Source organism: Filicampus tigris, chromosome 2 (assembly GCF_054856515.1).
Source record: "Filicampus tigris isolate MCC_2025a chromosome 2, RoL_Ftig_1.0, whole genome shotgun sequence".
Classification (NCBI taxonomy): Eukaryota; Metazoa; Chordata; class Actinopteri; order Syngnathiformes; family Syngnathidae; genus Filicampus; species Filicampus tigris.
The window spans coordinates 5046664-5066990 of NC_141218.1; the positions used below are offsets into that span (position 1 = coordinate 5046664).

At 45.3% G+C, this 20327-nt stretch overlaps 1 protein-coding gene and 1 long non-coding RNA gene across 6 annotated transcripts; one reads left to right on the forward strand and one right to left on the reverse strand.

Annotated features, from left to right (window-relative positions):
• Nucleotides 1-636: 636 nt before the first annotated feature.
• On the reverse strand, nucleotides 637-20320 carry rin1b (Ras and Rab interactor 1b). Of its 5 annotated transcripts, none has more exons than XM_086023764.1 (12): nucleotides 20001-20320; nucleotides 13018-13161; nucleotides 11608-11722; nucleotides 11458-11530; nucleotides 11047-11138; nucleotides 10759-10931; nucleotides 10276-10560; nucleotides 8827-9364; nucleotides 7018-7326; nucleotides 6164-6295; nucleotides 5924-6093; nucleotides 637-4000 (listed from the first exon to the last, which is right to left on the reverse strand). In XM_086023764.1, exons 2-12 carry the CDS (start codon nucleotides 13159-13161, stop codon nucleotides 3677-3679), a joined length of 2355 nt encoding a protein of 784 aa, XP_085879890.1. In that variant the 5' UTR covers nucleotides 20001-20320; the 3' UTR covers nucleotides 637-3676. The 5 variants fall into 5 exon arrangements, with proteins under 5 accessions (XP_085879890.1, XP_085879889.1, XP_085879893.1 ...); XM_086023763.1 differs by lacking the exon at nucleotides 20001-20320 and adding an exon at nucleotides 19632-19815; XM_086023767.1 differs by lacking the exon at nucleotides 20001-20320 and adding an exon at nucleotides 14594-14786.
• On the forward strand, nucleotides 13539-14930 carry LOC147151007 (uncharacterized). The gene is made up of 3 exons (XR_015085724.1): nucleotides 13539-13680; nucleotides 13797-13910; nucleotides 14748-14930. It is a non-coding gene; the product is annotated as an uncharacterized LOC147151007 (long non-coding RNA).
• Nucleotides 20321-20327: the final 7 nt, after the last annotated feature.

The following is a 20327-nucleotide window of genomic DNA, read 5'->3' on the forward strand; positions in this document are numbered from 1 at the left end:
AGTGTTAAATAGTGTTGATTCATGTGTATGAAATATCCTGTCAAATTGTCAAAGGTGAAGGCCTGTCAAAGACGGTGTAGACCAGTTCGCTGTTACAATTTGCCTTTTACATAGCTGATTTTTTTCTGAAATAAATGCTCATGTGCATATGTGCTTGTCCGTCTGTGACGTCATCTCTGTTTGCGGTGGCATGTTATTATTTGCTCGAAAAAAGAAAGAAAGAAAGAAAGAATGAATGAAATACTTATTTGCTCATTTGACACTTGTGGGTTAAACGGCTGCCCTCCTCCCCGGCTCAAAACCAGATCCTTATTTTGTTGCTCGCTAAAAGGCTTGCCCGCTCAATCTCCCCACTCATGTTTTGAATTCGGTTCAAACTGTAGGGATCGAAAGAGGTGGGGTTGAACATTTTCTTCTCCGACTGTATTTCAATTAAACTCATTCACTGGCATTGACAATTTTGTCTTTTCACAGTCCAGCCATTACATCCCAGGAACTTAATTTACATTTTTTCCCAAATTTTTCAAACGGTAAAAGAGGGTCTGAAAATGCCTGGCAATGAATGAGTTAAACTTATGCCATGAAGTTACATAATGAGTATTAAATATGTTTGAGAAAAAAAAAACTACACACAGCTAAACACCAATTTTTTTTTTTTTATTCATTATTGCAAATGAACCTGGCACATTTACAGTGAAAAGGAATAGTGAGCTCACACAGTAAACATGCACACGCCACTTTCGCAGAGCCTTTAAATAAAATATATATTTTTAAAAAAGCATGCGGTTATGCTCAAAACACATCATGGTCGTTACTTGCTGGTTAAAGCCTGCACAGTGCTGCAAACATCCACCCTGCAAGCTGAACATTCAAAGGTAGTTCGCAAAACAAAACATGGAATTGAACAGTCAGTGGGAGTTTGTTCCGCTCACATTCAAGTCACAGTTTCCAATAACTTCTAATATTCCGGCCGGCCTGCTGACTCCAAAGGTGACATGCTGGTGGCCAGCGTGATACAGTGGACCCCCACCAATTCGCCATTCATCGTGAATTTTTCTTGACATCTATTTGCTGAAAAACTCGCCTATGCCGGCAGGAGCGGCTTGCTAGCGTTACAACCAATAGCGGTGTGCCGGAACATTCCAGTGGCTCCTTGGGTGGTTGACACCGGAGAAAGAAGGGTGGTAAACTTCTCAAGGTGAAGCAAAAAAAAAGGTCTGATCAGCCGGTAACGTCAGTTACAATAAAAAGTGGCCAACTAAAGTTAAAGAGTCGTTGTGGATACAAGACTGACTCACTCAGAAATCACAGATTGTTCTGTTGAACGTAGCTTTTGTTGCATTGGAATACAATTTGTGTTTCAAAAGTGTGCTGGAATACATGTCAATGCCATTTGGTGGGAGGGATATTGTAAGGTGCAAATTATAGGAGAAGTTTTTTTTCGAAAACAATTGACACCCATTATTGAGAAAAAAAATAATGAAACGAAAACATGGTATCTCTATATTGCAGATTTTCACCTGTCTTTTTGCCTCTGAATTTTCGAAAACAATCTGTAAGCCATATTTTTTTAAGCATCATGTTGGATGACGAGTTTGAACTTAAATGTTTTGGAATCATACTCAAAAGTCTATTCAGGCATGAAACGTTAATATAGGCGATTGTAACCATTTAGGGTGTGTGCGTATGTGGCGAATTTGTGTTCAGGCTTGGTCCATAAGCCTGGTGAATCGTGGGGGTTTGCTGTACTTTCAGATAGTGTTTCCACAATAGAAAAGTGATCAAGAAGAACTTCACTCACACTGCGTCATGCTAAGAGACACCTTACGACAATTGCAGGGAAAGGAGAAAAACAACCAAAACAAAGGAAAAGATGGATGAGCCACATTTCCTATAGAGGGCGGCGTACAAGCACTTGTAGAAGGACTAAGGCACACTAATAGAACCACTGTGTCTTACTGTTATCATTTATCTAGTACTGATACTAGGTATCGGGTTGATACAGGCCTTCTGTTAAAGTATTGGGTAATCTTGGAGACTACCGATACCAGTCAGCGATAATTTAAGTTAAAAAAATATATATAACAGCAAAGCCAGTATTTGGTGCTCTACTTCAGCGATTTGTACATCAGAAAGAAAGAAGGAAAGGTATTTGGTCCCAAATATCTGTCATTGAGTTAATTTAAATGTTATGTGTCAAAACTACTAGTGGTATCGGTACTTGGTATCGGTGAGCATTCATACTGGCCTCAGTCTGAAAAAAAGAGGTATCGAGCATCTCTTGTTTTTTTCCACCACTAATGACACTTTTGGCCTATTAGGACCTTACTAGTGAACACTGCGCTGCACTAGTAACACTACTCGGCCCTACTACATACTAGTAGCCCCTTGAAACTTGCTAGTAGCACCAAAAGCCTACTAGTAGTTTTTCCTCACCAGTAAAAGCAGCAGTTGTCCTACTTGTATGCAAAAATTGTCCTACTAGTGAGGCTGTTTCATCATTTTCCCATAATTCTCAATTCCCATCTTAAGGTTCACGCACTAGTATGCTCTTTGTCCTCACGAGTAAGACATTGCAGAAAGCTTGTGTCTTACTTGTAATCGTCAAAAACGGGCACTAGTCGACAAGTGTGTGAAAGCAATTGACAACAGTTGGCAACATCTAGCACTTAACCAGTAGTATTAGTCGTGCATGGATGTCACTAGTAACATGTGACAAAATTTCAGACAGCAGTGAGAGGCAATAGTGGAAAACATGTCACGACAGTCATTCTCTTTGGGGGGCAGCCGTAGATTGAATGGTTGTGTTGCACTAGGAGGGGCCCAACAAATTAATTGGCACGCATATTTAACTGGACGATAATTTTAACATCTGCAAAAATAAATTTTTAATTTTTTTAAACAGTAACACATTACGACATAAGACAAAGATAATCAAATTCAAACATAGCCCTTCCCCCCCAAAATGGGTCTATTTTTGCCGATTTTTCTCTCGGTGGTAAAATTAGACAAAGTATTGTATAGCAGTCAATTTCTTTATTGTTGTAAACGTTAAGGATAAGCGGTTCCAATAATGAAAGAATGGAATTTCAGAATTTCATTACTGAATTAAGCTACTGAATAAATGCTTAACTAGCTTTGTGGAAAATCAAAATCTCTTGAATATCCAACTTTAGGTCTTACCGCTGGGCCAAAAGTGTTGCTAGTAGTGGGAAAAAAAAACTTTACTGTAAGACACGTTTGTTCTACTAGTGTGCTGAGTTGTCTTATTAGTGCCAGGAAATATTGTCATTCATCGACTCAACGGCGGCTGGACTGACGTTCGGCCTCTCAAACGAGCAGGCTTCATGCAGTGGCTCACCAGAGGTGGCGCTGTGGTCCTGCATACTAGTAAACTGGAGATCAAGGATAAATGCTTTTCGTAAAGCGAGCCGACCTTCAACGTCTCCTTCTCAAAAGTCAAAAGCTGGAAACTTTGGCATCGAGGTCTTTGAGCGGATGGGCGTTTTCATGATGTCATCCCTCCTTGAGACAAGCGGAAGCCTCCTCCACACCAGGCGCCCGTGGCGCTCCTAGTCTGTTTCACGCCAAGTTGAGTCCCACACCCACCCACCCCCCTACTCCCCCCGCGGGCATCAGTCTCTTCCTTCCTCCCGCCCTCCTCCTCCGCTCCCACTCACTCCTCGCACACCGACTCACTCAGGTCCACGGCCCCACCTCTGGTGAGCCGCCGCATCTTGCTGAAGTCGTGGTCGGTCCTCAGGTAGGAGAGGGAGGGGCCTCCCTCGCTGTGGCCCGCCAGGTCCTGGGGCTGGGCCTGAGGCGGCAGGGCGCGCATCTCGCCGCCGCTGCGCCAGTACAGCGCGTACTGCTGCGGGTCAGACACACCGAAGGTGGCGGCGCACAGCTGCGCCAGCGCTTGGCTACTCTCTCCCACTCGCCACTGCAAGGTCCGCACGGCGCTGCGCTCCCCGTCCTGGAACAGTATCCGAACGCACCTCTGCGGTGGGGAAGCACAAACAACATTTAGAGATCCAGGAGGGGATGGAATGGCTTCCAAAGTTCTGCAGGGCCAGGACAGCCACCTCCACGGCAAAGTCAAACATATACGTCAAACATTCCAGACCTACACGTGAAAGGTGATCCGCAATACAGGGAGATATATATATATATATATTTTAATCATTCGTTAAAATAGTCGTATCCCCTCCCACAAGCTTTAAATACATTTCTGAACACATATTTCACTTCCTTCAAACGTTTCTCCTGGGCACCTGTTCTCACTCTCTCGCTGTCAAGAAAAGACAGCGCATCCAGTGGAGCTCAGTGCTACCCGCCATCTTGTGGCACAACCTGGTACTACACGATAGGCGCACAACTCCAAATTCAGATTTGCCGGTGTACTGCAAAACGATCGCTTAAAAATCTGTGATAGTTCATAAGGGCTAAAGATGAAACACATATAGCAGGGCGTAACGGTTGAACAGTGCACACAGACATAAAGTACTCACTTTTCCTGTTTGGAACGACAAACACACACTGATAGAGAAATGTCAACAGGTCCAACTTACAGAGTCACCCAGCTCCTCGCTGTCCGTGTGCATTATTGTGTTGTTTGCCTGCTTGGATGCGTAGATGCAGCTCAATAAATTTCATGTTATCTGACCGCCCACTTCCTCATCGCACTCGCCTCACGGATCGCCCGCCTGTGTCGGAGCAGAATCTGGCTGCCGGCTCACTTGGATGGGCTATTTGAAGCCCGGAGAGGCACCACGTGACCGCACGCAAACGTTGTGCTTGACAATGCCTCTTTTTCCCTTCTCTCTCTCTCTCTCGCTCTCTCTTTCTCTCTCCTGCATCTGCTGGGACCACAGTGAACCCAGCGGTGTGATAACAGGTGAAAGTGTTTGTGTGTCCGCGTGTGTTCATGCACGGCCCACATCAGAGGATTACCTTTCAAAACTAATCCCTGCAGATGAATTTCAAGCATGTTTACGTAAAAACCGGAGGTCGCCCACCCAGGCCTCTGACAAATGCAAATTATTTTGCGGACCCGAACAACAGCTCGCGGACTCCAGTTTAAGAACCTCTTGTTCAAGGAACTGAGTTCTCAGAAAGTTTTTCACTCCCTTTGAATGGCCCCAAAGCTACAATCTGAAAACTGATTGGTTAAAAGCAACCAAAAATGGGTTAAAAAGCTAACCAAACGCTGGGTTCAAAAGCGACTGAGCCAATGCTAGATTATTTATATCTAATCCGGCGCATTGGGTCGAGGATTTGACCAAGTACGTTCATCTCAGTGTCCAAAGTCAGCGGTGTTAGCAGATGAGCCATCCAGCCGGCAACCAATATTTTCCAAGAATGTTACTTGAAGTTTACGAAAGCTTCAGCCCACCCAAACTCAATTTTTTCAACCCAATCTGCTGGGCCGAGATAATTAACCCAATCTGCTTGAAGAGGAAGTCAACCCAAACGTTTTTTGGGGTTTGTGGAACATGAGTTAATCCACCTGTTTTTAGCCATGTCTGGGGGCCGCCATTTTGTCACTTCTGTCGGGTGAAAATGACATCGCAACTGCTCAGGCCTCAGGTAACGACTGGCTGGTCACGGCTGACCAGTTTTATGAAGCTGAGTCGTGATTGGTTGTTATTTGAGCCCTGTGATGCCATTTTCAGTCGGCAGAAGTGACAAAATGGCCGCCCCCTGAGATGGCTAAAAAGGGGTGGATTTTGCTTCTTAACACATATTCCACAAAGTGGGCCTGCTGGGAACATATTCTTGAAAAAAAATGCGTTTGGGTTGATTTCCACTTTAAAATCCACATACAGCTAGCCAACATTTTTTTTAAGGTGTAATCACTTTCAATTTCGATTCAACGGTTCCCACGACAAGCACCAGCGTGGAATTCTGTGGCCACCGCTACCTGGCTCTGCAGGTTCTCCTTTTGCCTCTGAGCTTCGCGGCTTCGCCTGCTGCGCCACTGATTCAGCGCTTCCTGGGCTTCGGATGTGAGGAAGCCTGACATGGGCTGGTCCCGGTCCAGGCTCTGGATCAGATGCAGGCTGGCAAAAACGCTGGTCAAGTAGGAGCCACCTGCAAGGACACGCGCAGCAAAGTGGAGTCCAGACAAGTTGAGCACATCAAAGTTCCACTGAGCGCTAACCTTCACCACCGAGCCAGGACGGCTCCAGCAGCTCCATCATGTACTCCACCTCGATCAGGATGTGAGGCCTGTTGGACTCAACGATCACGTAGGACAGCGGCGGCAGGAAGTCCTCCCAGCTCACTTCCTGCCCTGCTGGGCACCAAACAGTCCAGATTTCAAGGGTTGCAAAAACTTGCAAAATCATGGGAATGAACAAGGAATTTACAAAATTGAAAGTCGGACTTTTCATTACAGTTGGGGAAAATATGTTTAAAGCGGAAGTCAACCCAAACATATTTTTTTCAAGAATATATTCCCAGCAGGCCCACTAGTTGAAACACGGCATTCTGATTAATTTTGCATTTGCGGAATATAAGTTCAGCAGCAAAATGCACTCGGTTTTAGGAACCTCTGGGGGCGGCCATTTTGTCTTGTGTCGAATGAAAATGACATCACAACCGCTCACAACGACCAATCACGGCTGCCCTGTTTTCTGAATCTGAGCCGTGATTGGTCGTTGTGAGCAGTTGTGATGTCATTTTCAGTCGACACAAGACAAAATGGCCGCCCACGGAGATGGCTAAAAACGAGCGGATTAACACTTATTCCACAAACGCAATATTTATCAGAATAGCGTGTTTCAACTAGTGGGCTTGCATAGAACATATTCTTGAAAAAAAAAAATCCCTTTAAGCATAACTAAAACAGATTTCAAGTTACAATCAAGCCATCACTTAGTCCAACAGCTAGCTTCAGATACGCTACAGCTTAAATTCATTCCCGGGAATTCCCATTACAAACTTTGAACACAACTGGAAATTTTCCACCCCTTTACAGCCCTCGTTCCGATGCGTGACAAGCCGACGTCTTACCGTGCGGGGCGCCGAGGCCCTTCTGCACGCACTTGCAGACCTGCAGCAGCAGCAGCACCTTGTCGACGGGCGAGTGCGTGCGTCGCATCAGCGCCAACTTCTGCTTGACCTTATCCACCTGCCGGCCATCGGGCGCGCCTGTGCGCACGCCCAGCCGCTCCGCGGTCCCCTCGCCTTTCAGACGCAAGAGGTTCCGGCTAAACTGCTGGCTTGATCCATCCTGCTGGTGTAGTGCCACAAGGGCTTTGTCCAGGTGAGACCTCAGGGGGCGGAGCACGCAGGAGAACATGGCACGCTCCAGGGCAAGATCTGCCAAACCAGGAGAACTGTTGGAACTCTACCTGTCAATTCCCCAGGGGTGGCATACTTACATTTTGTACTTAAAACGGAAGTCAACAATTTTTTTTTTTGCAAGAAGAAGTTCTATGCAGGCCCACTAGTTGAAACAAAGCATTCTGATTAATATTTAATTTGTGGAATATGTGAGTTAAGCATCAAAATCCATCCGTTTTTAGCCATCTCAGGGGGCGGCCATTTTGTCACTTCCGTGGACTGAAAATGACATCATAGTTGCACAGGGCTCAGATAACGACCAATCATGGGTCAGCTTCAGAAAACAGGTGAGGTGTGATTGGTCGTTACCTGAGTCCTGAGCAACTGTGATGTCATTTTCAGTCGACAGAAGTGACAAAATGGCCGCCCCCCTGAGATAGCTAAAAACAGGTGGATTTTACTGCTTCTATTCTTATTCCACAACAGCAATATTAATAAGAATGCCTTGATTAGACTAGTGAAGGCGCATAGAACATATTATTGCAAAGAATTTTGGGGGGTTGACTTCCACTTTAGGTAGAAATACTTATGTAAAAAAAAAAAAAAAGACTCTTGTACTTACTTATTACTTAGGTACGAGTACACAAAGTAAAACTGAATTTTTACTGTTACCCGTTGATCAGCTGACATGAGACAAAAGTTTTCTAGTTGATTATATCTAGTCTATATTTTATACTGGCACAACACAGCATGCTCCCGTAACTTGGCTAACCTTGTAAACAGGCTAATGAATTGTCACCCGTCCAGGTTGAAAAAGGAGCAAGCCTATTTTGACAAAGGAATTCAAAGGTCCAGCTATCGGTATTCAAATGAAGGGAGCAAAAGTAAAATGTCATCAGAAATTATATTATAGCTGACCCATAAACATTTTTATACATTACATGACATTCAATGATATGGCATCACAAGTGCTAGCTACATTTACGGAAATAAGCAAAGTACAGAGAACAAAAATATGCTACGTAGTGTCGCCAAGAATTTGTTGTACTCTGTTACTTTCCACCTTTGCCATTCTCAGCATGCTTCGCTCGCGCTCTCTTTCTCGCCTGTGCTCAAGTTGATTTCATGTGTCCGTCTTGCTCACTTACAAATATGGTTAAGTGACTCCGTGTTTCTACTGTAACACTGCTGCCGCCCCTCCACCCCACCCGCACCCCCTTTGAATCGTGCGCTCTCCAAGCGTGCGTGGGCCTGTGAGATCTTTTTATGATAAACGAGAGAGAGGGGGAAAAAAAATGCAAATGGCTCCCACCAACGCAAAGGCAGATAAATCAGAGTGCAGGAAGGAAGGAAGGCGAGCGGCCTAGCAATACCACCCCCCCCCCCCCCCCCGAAGTCCGCGCACTGCCAGGCAACACGCGTGCACGCACATACACAGAAGCCTACGCACGGGGCTGTGTGACTTTTACATCTTTTATTCATGCCTGCGCAACAAAACAATATGAGTCTTGTTGGTTTTGCTTTGGACGTGTTTACCTTTCTCGTTCTCCGGCACCAAAGTTTCAATGGGAGGTTCCAGCTCGCCGCTTTCCACTAAGCAACACTTGGCCTGGGACAGGAAGAGGCGCACACCCTGCAGGAGTTGCACAGACGTCACACGCGGGGAAGAGGATGAGGCGGCGGCGAGCGATTTCAACAAGCCCGTATGAGCCAGGAGGAAGTCCTGGACCATCCCGCCGAAAATGGAGCGCCTGTCCCGGGACAGCTCCTGCACCAGTCGCGCCAGACGCTTGTCCGGAGCGAAGAAACACACAAATGCCTCGCTCATTCGGCGCAGCCCTCCTCGGCCTCGCGAGCGCACCAGCGGCGGCCGCCGAGAGCCCCGAGTTTGGCTTTGGAGCCCACTCTCCGAATCGGAATCGGAATCATTTTCCTCATCCAGGCTGCTGAAGGAGCTGTTGCTGTCCAGCTCGGCCAGAGACGGCGCCGGCCGGCGCTCCAGGGCCAGGAGAGACACTTCGATGGCAGGCGCCTCCGCTGGGACCGGCTGCTGGACATCAGGAGGATGGTCCGCCTTGAAGCGGAAATCAACCCAAACATAATTTTATTTCAAGAATATGTTCCCAGCAGGCCCGCTAATTAATATTGCGTTTGTGGAATAAGAGTTAATCCACTCATTTTTAGCCATTTCTGGGGGCGTCCATTTTGTCACTTTTGTCGACTGAAAATGACATCACAACTGCTCGGGGCTCAGGTAACGACCAATCAGGGCTGAGCTGTTTTCTGAAGCTGAGCCGTGATTGGTCGTTACATGAGCCCTGAGTAGTTGTGATGTCATTTTCAGTTGACAGAAGTGACAAAATGGCTGCCCCCAGAGATGGCTCAAAACGGGTGGATCAACTCTTATTCCACAAACACAATATTAATCAGAATGCCTTGTTTCAACTAGTGGGCTTGCATAGAACATATTCTTGAAAAAAATGTTTGGGTTGACTTCCTCTTCAAGCAGAGTACACACGTAATGATAATCGGGCTGACCTTGACAATTCCACACACTTGGGTCTGTAGTTAAAACAGACCACCAAGTGCTTCACCTTAGTATGTAAACAATAGCACATCAGTGCTGGTCTCTATCGGTCTCCATGGAAAATCTCAAGTCCGGCCAGTCCGAGACCGAGACAAGACCGAAACTTTTGGGAGTCCAAGATGAGACCAAGACCTTCAAAATGTGGTCTTGAGTGTCACAACACTGCCAAAGACTTTGAATTTGAAGAATTTGGGGGAGGAGGAACTGATACATTGTCAACTAATTTATAAATCACAACAATATTATTTTAAGATTTTTACCAAATTTATACAAAGCACTTCATGTCCATCTGTGTTGTAATGATTTTGTTGTACTAAAGCCTTTTTTTTTGTTTTGTTTTTTGTATCGGCGCAAATCATTATGAGATATCGTTTTTTTTCTTTTCTCGAGACTCTTACTTGAGGCGCTCGCGCGGCCATCGTGTCCTCTTCCTCAGACCCCGCGGACCCCGGCGCCACGGCAGGGGTTCTCCTCAGGACCGCCGCTCCGGCATGAACTCTTCTCTGGGAATTGGAGCCGCGCAGCCTCTCGGACCCACCGGGCATCTCCACGGACGGGGGCGGGGAGTAGGCGGCCACCCCCTCGAGGGACAGATTCATGGAGGACTCGGAGAGGCGGAGCCGCATGCTACGCTTGAAGCGGTGGCGCTTGTTGGAGGCACTGTGGTTGTGGGGTTCTGATTGCTACGGGAACGGAAAAGACGGCCGCATGAGCTCATCTTCCTCGGTTCTGATTCACAAAGTCGCTAGCTCGTTAGGGGCTGGTTACATTAAGAACAAACTGGACTGAGATCGCCTGCCACTGACTGGGGATCAGTCCAGGCTGAACCCCGCCTCTTATCCAAAGTCAATAGGGATCGCTTCCGGACTGAGACAACCCACCTTCCAGACTTCCAGCTGCAGGAAGAGAGGATTTATAAAGCACAGTTTGCCTTGACTGCTGTGGCTCTGAGCGCGCCATCGGTCTGAGGACGCCGCCGCCTGGATCAGGCTGCCGCCCGATGATGCCAGAGGTCCATTTTGAAGTTCCGAAGCGCTCGGAGAGTTCCAGAAGTCTACGTGGAGACCAGATGAGATGGAGGGTAAAAAGAAGTTAGGCTTTTGGATTCAACAGTAACACACCGCTGCCGCCTTAACCGGAAGAAGTGATGACCGTGTGGTGGAGTGCACCTTGGCCCATGTGCGAGATGGCCTCCAGCTGCCTGTGCGTCGTGGCGTTGGCGATGGCGTCCGGCAACTGGAGAGGGAAAGGCAAGACGTCCCTACAGACAAAATCATCGAGCGATTGTTTCAAATGATGACGAGCGTACACATTGTTGTGAAAAATTAGTAATAAGGTTGCAGAGAGTTGGAAGATTCAGGCAAATGTCGGTAAAGTTTCCCGTAAACTCTCAGAATTGTCATGGCAAGTTTAACTGGGGTACTCGTGAGCATAAGATTGTGCTGAAAATTCCCAGAACTTTGCAACCCTAAATACGAATGAACCACTTGAATGAAAATGCTAAATCTCAAAGTGGGTGGAGTCTGATGCGATGCTGCCGCTTCATTAGTATTGTTCAGTAGAACCACAGCTCACTGGACCTGCTGATGCAGTAGAAGGCCACCAGGCGACACAAGTCTGGGAAGCTGAGCGCCGAGCTCTCCAAGGCAAACGCTGGCGGAAGAGGAAGCAGAGTTTGAGTGACAGGCTCACCCCAGCGTCAGCCACTGTGCCGCTGTGGCCGCACTCACTGTAGTCTTCCTCACAGATGAAGCATTCCTTTACAGAGGACAAAGCCCTGTCAGCCGTGACCCTCACACATAGAACTTTCCTCTGGCTCAAGTTGCACTTGCGCACCAAGAATGTCTGCAAGAAGACCAACGTCATCATCAGCTCATCAGCAAGTGGACAGCCTAGCATGGAAGTGAATTCAGAAATCTCTTTCGTGATACATTTAATGTGTTTGAAGATAATTGCTGAAAATGTGGGCAAGAGTGAGAACGACACCTTATGTGGTATTTGTAATAAAAAATGCTTTTAGTAAAGCTTTGGATGGCGATCGATTGTCAATAACGACGGACACAGACAGTTTGGCAGTTCAATGTCATGTGTAGTACTGAGAGTCTCCAATAGGAGCGCTATAATGTGCTATACATGACAGTATTGAACTGTGGCGATAGCATTAAACTGTTTTTAACCATTACAGTTTTGAGTGCCCCCTCCCCCACTATTAAAGAACTGAGCCTTTTTTCGTATCAGTAGTTATCCGGCGCGATTGGAAGTTACTTAGTTAGAATTTCTTGGCCCATTTATACCACTATGTCACGCAGTTAGCTAGCTATGGCTACACCCAAAAAATGCATCTTTCCAGATTGCCACAATTAATTGACTGTCATTATTTAAATTCATAAGTGATATTTATTTTCTTATTCAAGCTACTGTTATATGTTTGAACACAAAGCATTGTGGGTATATAACTAGCTGGGACTATGTGCTCAGAGATTTGTCATGTAGTGTGAGTCCAAATCTGAATCTGTGACATCGTGTTTAAAGAAAAAATACTTAATTTTCCCTGAAGTGTGTATGCTATGTGGACCCGCAAACAGAAAAAAACAAAAGAAAAAAAAAAATGCGGATGTGCCTCCAAGGAACCTCGAGAAGCCTGTTAGCTCACAAGCTAGCTGGTGACCAGCTCCGGGACTTTTCTCTCCCAGGTCTAAAGGGGGGCTTAACCAATACATAGAGGGCCTGAGAAAATAATTTATAAATATATTTTTAAAATATCCAATAAAATGCTACAGGGGCATAACTTGGGCTATATAAATTTCTGACTGGGCCCCCATCGCAACCCCCCGCCCCCCCGTGCCCCGGTGTAGCATTTTCCTGTGTAGCGTTTTCTCTGTTAGCGCATCTTGTCAGGGGTTGGAAAGATTCGCAGTAGGAATATATTCATACCACCGGAGGCTTTAAGATGTTGTATGAATGTGTAGGAATAAGCAGGATTTTCAAAGTGGTTGTATGCAACTTAACTGACAGCTGACCACAGAACGGGGCACGGTTTTAGTGGATTATTTCAAATTTGGCAGGGTTCACTTTTACTTGTTTTCACTTAACAGTAACTTTTAATTGAGCAAGTGCAGCCTTTGTGCTCATGTGCTCACCCCGACAGGCTCTCTCAGCAGAATGTAGAGGGCGGAGTCTTGCTTGAGTGACAGCTGAAGCCACACTGGGTGTGTTAATAGCAGACGATCCAGGACGCTAAAGGCCCTCTGGGGACCTGGATCAGAGGCGCCCACCTTCTGCATCTGAAACAAACAACAGACAGATCAGACAAATGCAGTCTTCTTTTGGATCAATCTCAACCAAGTGGGCTTAGTCACATAAGTCGTCGGTGGGAATTTACCAAGTCCAAATACTTTGCTTCTGTATATTTTTTCAAGAATATGTTCTATGCAAGCCCACTAGTTGAAACAAGGCATTCTGATTAATATTGCGTTTAATATGAGTTAAGCAGCAAAATCCACCCCTTTTTAGCCATCTCATGGGGCGGCCATTTTGTTATTTCTGTCAACTGAAAATGACATCACAACTACTCAGGGCTCAGGTCAGCTATGATTGGTCATTACCTGAGCCCTGAGTAGTGTGATGTCATTTTCAGTCGACAGAAGTAACAAAATGGCCGCCCGCAGAGATGGCTAAAAAGGGGTGGATTTTGCTGCTTAACTCATATTAAACACAGTATTAATCAGAATGCCTTGTTTCAACTAGAGGGCCTGCTGGGAACATGTTCTTTAAAAAAATATGGTTGGGTTGACTTTCTTTAGGTAGATATTTTTACGTTTCTGATGACTAATTTGACTCCCTACAGATAAAACAGATAAAACGTGTTGTTTATAATGGACAGTAAAAATGTATAACTTTTTATTTGTGTACATTTCAGGCAACCGTGGTTAAGTGCTGCCAGAGACGTGCTGGGGGGGGCTTGCCGGGGAGGTAGCCCGGAGCATTCACCTGCGTGGTGCAACCCAACATTTCAAGTGCCCTATTTCAAACTGTAATTTTCACTTTTACTTACGTGAAGCAGTCGAATCAGTACTTCTACTTTCACCGGGTTGATCAGGTTCCAGTTTTCCAGTTTGTTAGACTTGAACTGGCACCCTGATCATTTATAGTGATTCTTAGTCATGCGAGCGTTGAAGGCATAAGAACCAGCAGAAGTTCAGAAGGAACTGAATATGGTTTTACACTGGTTACGCAAGCTGGAAGGCTAATGCTAACGTTAGCTTGATGGTAGCAGTCCATTTGCAGTGTCTCGTAGTACTTGTGGCGCTCGCTCGGCTCGGTGTGTTGCTGGATGTCACTGTGTGTGGGCTGCCGGCAAGCATTCGCCAGCGTAGCAGCAGATGGTTGCCGTGGCAACCCTGGCCTACACATTCTACCAGGCATTCCCACTCAGTGAAACACCTTTTCCCTGATAAACCGCTCCGCGCACATGCACACACGCAAACACACACCAACGCGGTTGTTAAAGTGACATGTTTAGTTCCACAGAGCTTTTTTTTTTTGAGGGGGGGGGATAAAAGTGACACCTTGTGTACACCACATGTACAGTATTTCTATTTTTGCTTCCTCCCTTGTGTCCAATATTTGGGAGGAAGCATGTGCTTCAGCAACGTTCAAGGAATATACTGCTGAACATACAGCACTGTTTCCATTCATTTGCACATCAACACTCACCTCCTGACACCTGTTACGTAACTCCTCCCCCCTCCGGTAGCTTCGCGCTTTGCAATGGGCATGACGACCACAAGTTGGCGAAAAATAGCCCGAGAGAGCTCATTTGTCATGTCCAGGATAATTGTTTTCATCATTTGATTCGTCTCCTCCACAGCATCATCGTTGGCTCTGACCCGAGTGCGCGTATGAGACGTTCAGGGAGCGCGACCCCACACTTCCTTACGTAAAATGGAACTGCGCCCACGCACACACACACCAGAAGTGGGAAATACAAATACTTTCTTACTGTATTGTACTGTAAAGTAGATTTTTCAGGGTATTTTTCCAAACACTTTTTACTCCCAACATTTGAAAACAGAAAGTGTAACAGTGACGTTTATTTTCTTTGTCTTTTCTGAACACACAAACACGTGTATTTTGTCTTTAGTTATGAGCATGAAATATATAAACATGTATTGTATTTTTTTTTGGAATAACTTTCCAAGTATTTTAAATTATACATATTTTTTCTTCTCAGTGCAAGTACTATGAAAATTAATAAAAGAATGAAACAGTTTGGTGTTTTTGTGCCCAATTATAATAACAGGCAGTCTTTGTAACTAACAGTAAAAATTCATTTTTTATTTTTGTACTTTGGTCCATTTCAGAGCAGAGGCATTGGAACCAGGGGGGCACTGGAGGAACACCCCCCGGCCCTCTATTCATTTGATGCCTTGCTCCTTTTATATTTTCTTATCTCTTAATGGGAAGTCAAGCCAAACATTTTTTTTTCATGAATATGTTCCATGCAAGCCCACTAGTTGAAACAAGACGTTCTGATAAATATTGCGTTTGTGAAATATGTGTTAATGCACTCGTTTTTAGCCATCCCCGGGGCCTGGCCATTTTGTCTTCTGTCATCTGAAAATGACATCACAACGACCAATCACGGCTCAGATTCAGAAGACAGGTCAACCGCGATTGGTCGTTGTGATGTCATTTTCAGTCGACAGAAGACAAAATGGCCCCCCCCAGAGACGGCTAAAAACGAGTGCATTATGCTGCTTAACTTGTATTCCACCAACGCAAAATTAATAAGAATGCCATGTTTCAACTAGTGGGCCTGCTGGGAACATATTAGTGAAAAAAATATGTTTGGGTTGATTTCCATTTTAAGGTCCCGACGTACGGCTGACTGACTTTCGACTGCTCATTGGCAATTAGCCGGCACGTCCGGCATGTTGAAGTGACTGAACAAGTCAACCTTGATGCCAACTACGTACCTCTGTGCATTAATGAGAAGTAATACCCCTGCACACTATCGGCAGTGGTAGTCAGTTTTTCTCATTCCCAAAAATGGTAAGCTCAACGCGTACAGGTTATCATAAGCTAAAACATAGCAAATGGCCTTCAATTTCACTCATGCTACCATAAACTGATGACTTTTGGGAAGTTACCGTTGGCACTATCGTTGTCAGCCCTCGGTCATTTGCTTGTGCAAGAAGAAACGACGCCGCTGAGGCGCAAGAGGCAAAACAACAGCTACTGTGATTGTATCTCCGTGGGGGGGACGTTGGTCCTGCTGCGCTTCTTGCCAACCGGTAGGCGAGCTAAAGGTTTTGCTATGTCTAAAATTAAAACTGTTTCATTTAGTATATCATAGGTATAGTGCTCTTTGCTGTGTTTTTTTTCTCCTTCTTTTGAAGCGGCAAATAACAAATTCGATAAGTGCTCTAGAAATGGTAGAAGTGTAAACAGGAGAATGTGTATATGCATCCACAGAGAAAATAAATGACCTTATAGATGATGTGCTTAACTAGTGAAGAGATGCCTCTAAATAAATGAAATTCCTAGCTAGGAAAGCTACTTTTTTTTTTTTAGATGAGTCAACCCTTCACATCTTAGCGGGGGCACTAGTTCAAAGCCACTTTGACTACGCTGCCATCTCCTGGCACACCGGCCTTTCGCAGATTTTAAAGAACAAACTGCAGACAGCTCAACAAATCAAATTTGGGTCATCCTACAAGTGGATGTATGCACACATCTAGACTCGGAGCACTTGAAAAAACTAAACTGGTTAACGGTAGAGAAACGCACAATTTATATGAAAATGCTGTTCACTTTTGAAATCATTTCAAACAAGCGCTAAACTTCTTTTGACTTGTAAGACTTGTGAGTAGTGAGTACCTTGTGCCACCTTTGTCTGTTGCAAGTTCAAAAGTCTTTTGGGTAAAAAACGACTTCTTGCGCAGCAGTGCAGTGCAATGGCGCAAGTTGTCAAAGCAAACTAGAACATTTCTGGAGAAATTGCATGTAAATGCTGCAAATCCTGAACGAAAAAAATATGAAGTGATGTGGAATGATTCTGAATGAAATGGAATCATGTGGAATGATATGAAATGATAAGGACCTAGCGACCGGAGGTTAGCAAACCTATTCACCTGCTCAGTGCTGCGTTCAAAGGTTACGGATGTATATTTGATGGACTAGCCGCGCTTAGCGGCTGGCAACGCAAGATGGCCGCCGGTTGCTACACTTCTCGCCACGGCGAGTAGGCGGAATTGTGAGGCCATTTTATCTACGTCCGTGTCACAGGATCGTTGCCGAACTGACAACAAGCTTGCGTTTGAGCAGCTATCATGAGCTAACCCGTGTAGCTAACCTAGCTTACCTGCGTCTATGGGTTTCATAGTAACGGATGAAGTTTGACGACTGTTGCCGCTGTTGCTTCACAAAGTGACGCAAAACGAGATAGAAAAAAAAAACAGTTTGACAACCGCCTGCAACGCATCTGCGTGAACATGATGATGGCTAAATTTAGCCTGATGACAAATGGGGCAGCTATAAGAGTCCAAATAGAGGGAGGGAGTGCTGGGGGGGGGTCCTGCCGGGGGGTGTCTCTTTCTGATTTGATGGCAGGTGTTCCATTTCAGTGTGAGGGTGACAAAGCCGTTTGTGAGTCAGAAAAACACAACGCAAGCTAACACAACACTTGGACTGTAGCGGAGAAGGAGGAGCGTTAGCATAACTGTGAATATTCATTATTTTACAAATGTATCACTTCGGGAGTTGCGTGTATGTCTGTGTGTGGCGGTGTTTTTGTGTATATGTGTGTTTTGTTTGTGAATTAGTGTGTGTGTGTGTGTGCCTACAAGTGTCCGTGTTAGTGTGGGGTGTCTGCGTGTGTGTGTCAGTGTGAATGGGTTTGTGTTTTTTTTGTCTTTGTCTATGTGACATCGTATGCGTTTTTGTGAACGTGTGTCTGTATATGTGTGTGTTAGTGCATGTATCTGCGTTTGCGTCTGCGTATCTGTCTCCATGTGTCCACACGTGTGCGTGCGTCTCTGTGTGTGTGTGTTTTTTCGTGTGCCTGTTTCTATGTGAATGGTCGTGCGTTTGTGTCAAACCGTGTGTGTGTTTTTGAATGTGTGTTTGTTTGTGTGTGTCAGCGTGTGCATCTTCGCGTAGTAGTGTACGCGTGTTTGGAGTGCGCTCATGACTTTTGTGGCCACCAGATGGCGTCAATAACACTCACGTCAACCAACCAATGCATCTGAGCTTTTAATGGTGAAAGGACAAGCGACAGTTTCACACCAGACGTGACGCATTTTTCTGTTTGTTGTTGTTTTTTTTTCCCCTCAACCATTAACATTAACTGTGTTAATGCTATTGAAACTTCCCAAGGGTGTGGAATTTTTTTCAGATTTTGTCATTTCCGTTTACTGGATTGAAACATGAAACTTTTAGTTTATTTATGTTTTCAACCACATTACATCGTTGATCAATTTGAGGGACAATTTCATGAAATCTCATTCATTTGCAGAAAGAGGCACCGAATTCATGGTCGACTGTTTTGTGGAATTATTAATTATATTTTGCACTAGTTGCACTGTTGGCCACGAGGTGGCAGCACACTATTTCGTTCAACAATTGTCAATTTAGAGGAAGAGTGAAAACAGGAAGTATTTCCAAGTCTGCCTTTTTGCTGAATCCTCTTCAGTCCTGATTTTTACGCCTACAGAAAAGCGACAGCTGTAGGATCATTTTATAATGTACATCTTTGAGCATGTGTATTGATATACTCTATATTGTGAGATGATCTTTTTTTTATTTGGAAAAAAAAAGATTTATTTACTATAAACACAGAGGTCTTAATACACAGTGTCTGTACAATATAAGACAAAAATAAGATAAAATCTTATCCATTGCGTTTGCTTTTTCTCAATGTTATGTTTTTAAATGTAATTTCAATTTGTATTATTTTAAAACTGTTTAAAGTTTTAAAAATAACAAGTGCTGTAAATAAAAAAAAAACATGTTGAGGCAGTATTTAAATTAGGTATTTCTCTATTGCATATTTAACTTATTACAGGAGTGGTCTGGCACGTAACATTGTGCAGCGAACCAGGGACCAAGCACTACAGCGAAAAAGGGGAAATCCCCAAATAATTGACATGGCTCGAAAAGGGGTTTGTAATTGCATATAGATGCCACAAGATGGTGACAAAGCCCTTAAAATAGAGAAGCAAAAAGCATCAACGCCATACATTTTGCATGTACCCCATCATAAACCCATGTTACAGAGACACTGTAATCAGTTATTCAATTATGTAACGAAACAAAATCCACATTCACATTAGGCTTATTTACATGATTAGTTAGCATATGGGCCAATTTCTCACTTTAGCACAAAGTACCATGACATCACGCATGGACTATCTGTAAAGTGGGTTAAAAACAAAACTCATTTTATGACGAATATTTTCTGAGCTTCACATTCTTTCAACTTCAGTAGACAAAACTGCCAAAAACGGCGACCAGCTTCAGCTCTTCAGCCCACCCAGATCCAATCTGATGGCTCAAATTAACCCAACCTGGGGTAAAAGTAACCCAATCTGCTCAAAATCCAGAGCTACCCAGCGAGTGGTTTGGAAACACAACCCAGCATTTTTTGGGTGAGAATTTAGAACCATACATGCAGTATATGTTCTTCACTATTGAAAATCAAGTTATTACACTGCATGGGACTGCATAGTGCAGGTGCTTTATTGGTTGATACCTTGGGTGGTCTCTTCTCGCATGTCATGCACACGCACATGCGGCGGCTCGGACGCGAGGCAAGCGCGAAACATCACGTCCACTCCCACGCCGACAGGATGGCGCTTTTCACTCTTGACGATTATGTAACGTCCCAAGTGTGAGCTGCCGCCCACTCGGGCTTGCTTTCACCTGATCCAGGGCACGGACGGGTACGAGTCCGACCTCCCCAAGTCAGACGCCCGAACTCGTGCACTTAACTAAGAGCGACTTTGCGACTTTTCAGTAATATGACGTCATCGTTCAAAGTTGACGCGTTTTGGAGAAGTTGACACATTCGCCCACGTTGCGGGGGGTCACGCGCGAGCCCCAGGTCATGCAGGTGACTTACCTTGTGCTCCCCCGGACGGGATTAGCGACGCGTCGTGGCGGCGTGCAGGCGGCGGCTCGAAGGGCGTGTGCGCGTCAGCAGGAGCGCGAGCACGTCAGCGGGGAAGAGCGCGCATCGGCGGTGACAAGGCGGAGGAGGAGACTGAGCGCATCTCCAGCAGCGGGCCCGTCACTGTGCGTGCAACTTGCACCGAGTACACGCGACTCGAGTCCTGCAAGCCCAAATAGAGCTCAGGCGTGGCCATGGGAACGCTGTTCGGCGCGTCATTGCACCGGAACTGGACTTTGTCGCACGTCAGCGCGCTATTTGTGTCCCAAAGCGTGCAGG

Bases quoted from the DNA above. Each gene is read 5' to 3' on its own strand.
- rin1b (XM_086023763.1), bottom strand. From the start codon at position 19,670: ATGTGCGTGTGCATGACATGCGAGAAGAGACCACCCAAG. The intron at 10,561-10,758 runs GTGGGTTGTCTC...CCGTTCCCGTAG, and splicing joins TGCAGCTGGAAGTCTGGAAG to CAATCAGAACCCCACAACCA. The intron at 9,365-10,275 runs GTAAGAGTCTCG...TTCCGCTTCAAG, and splicing joins TGGCCGCGCGAGCGCCTCAA to GCGGACCATCCTCCTGATGT.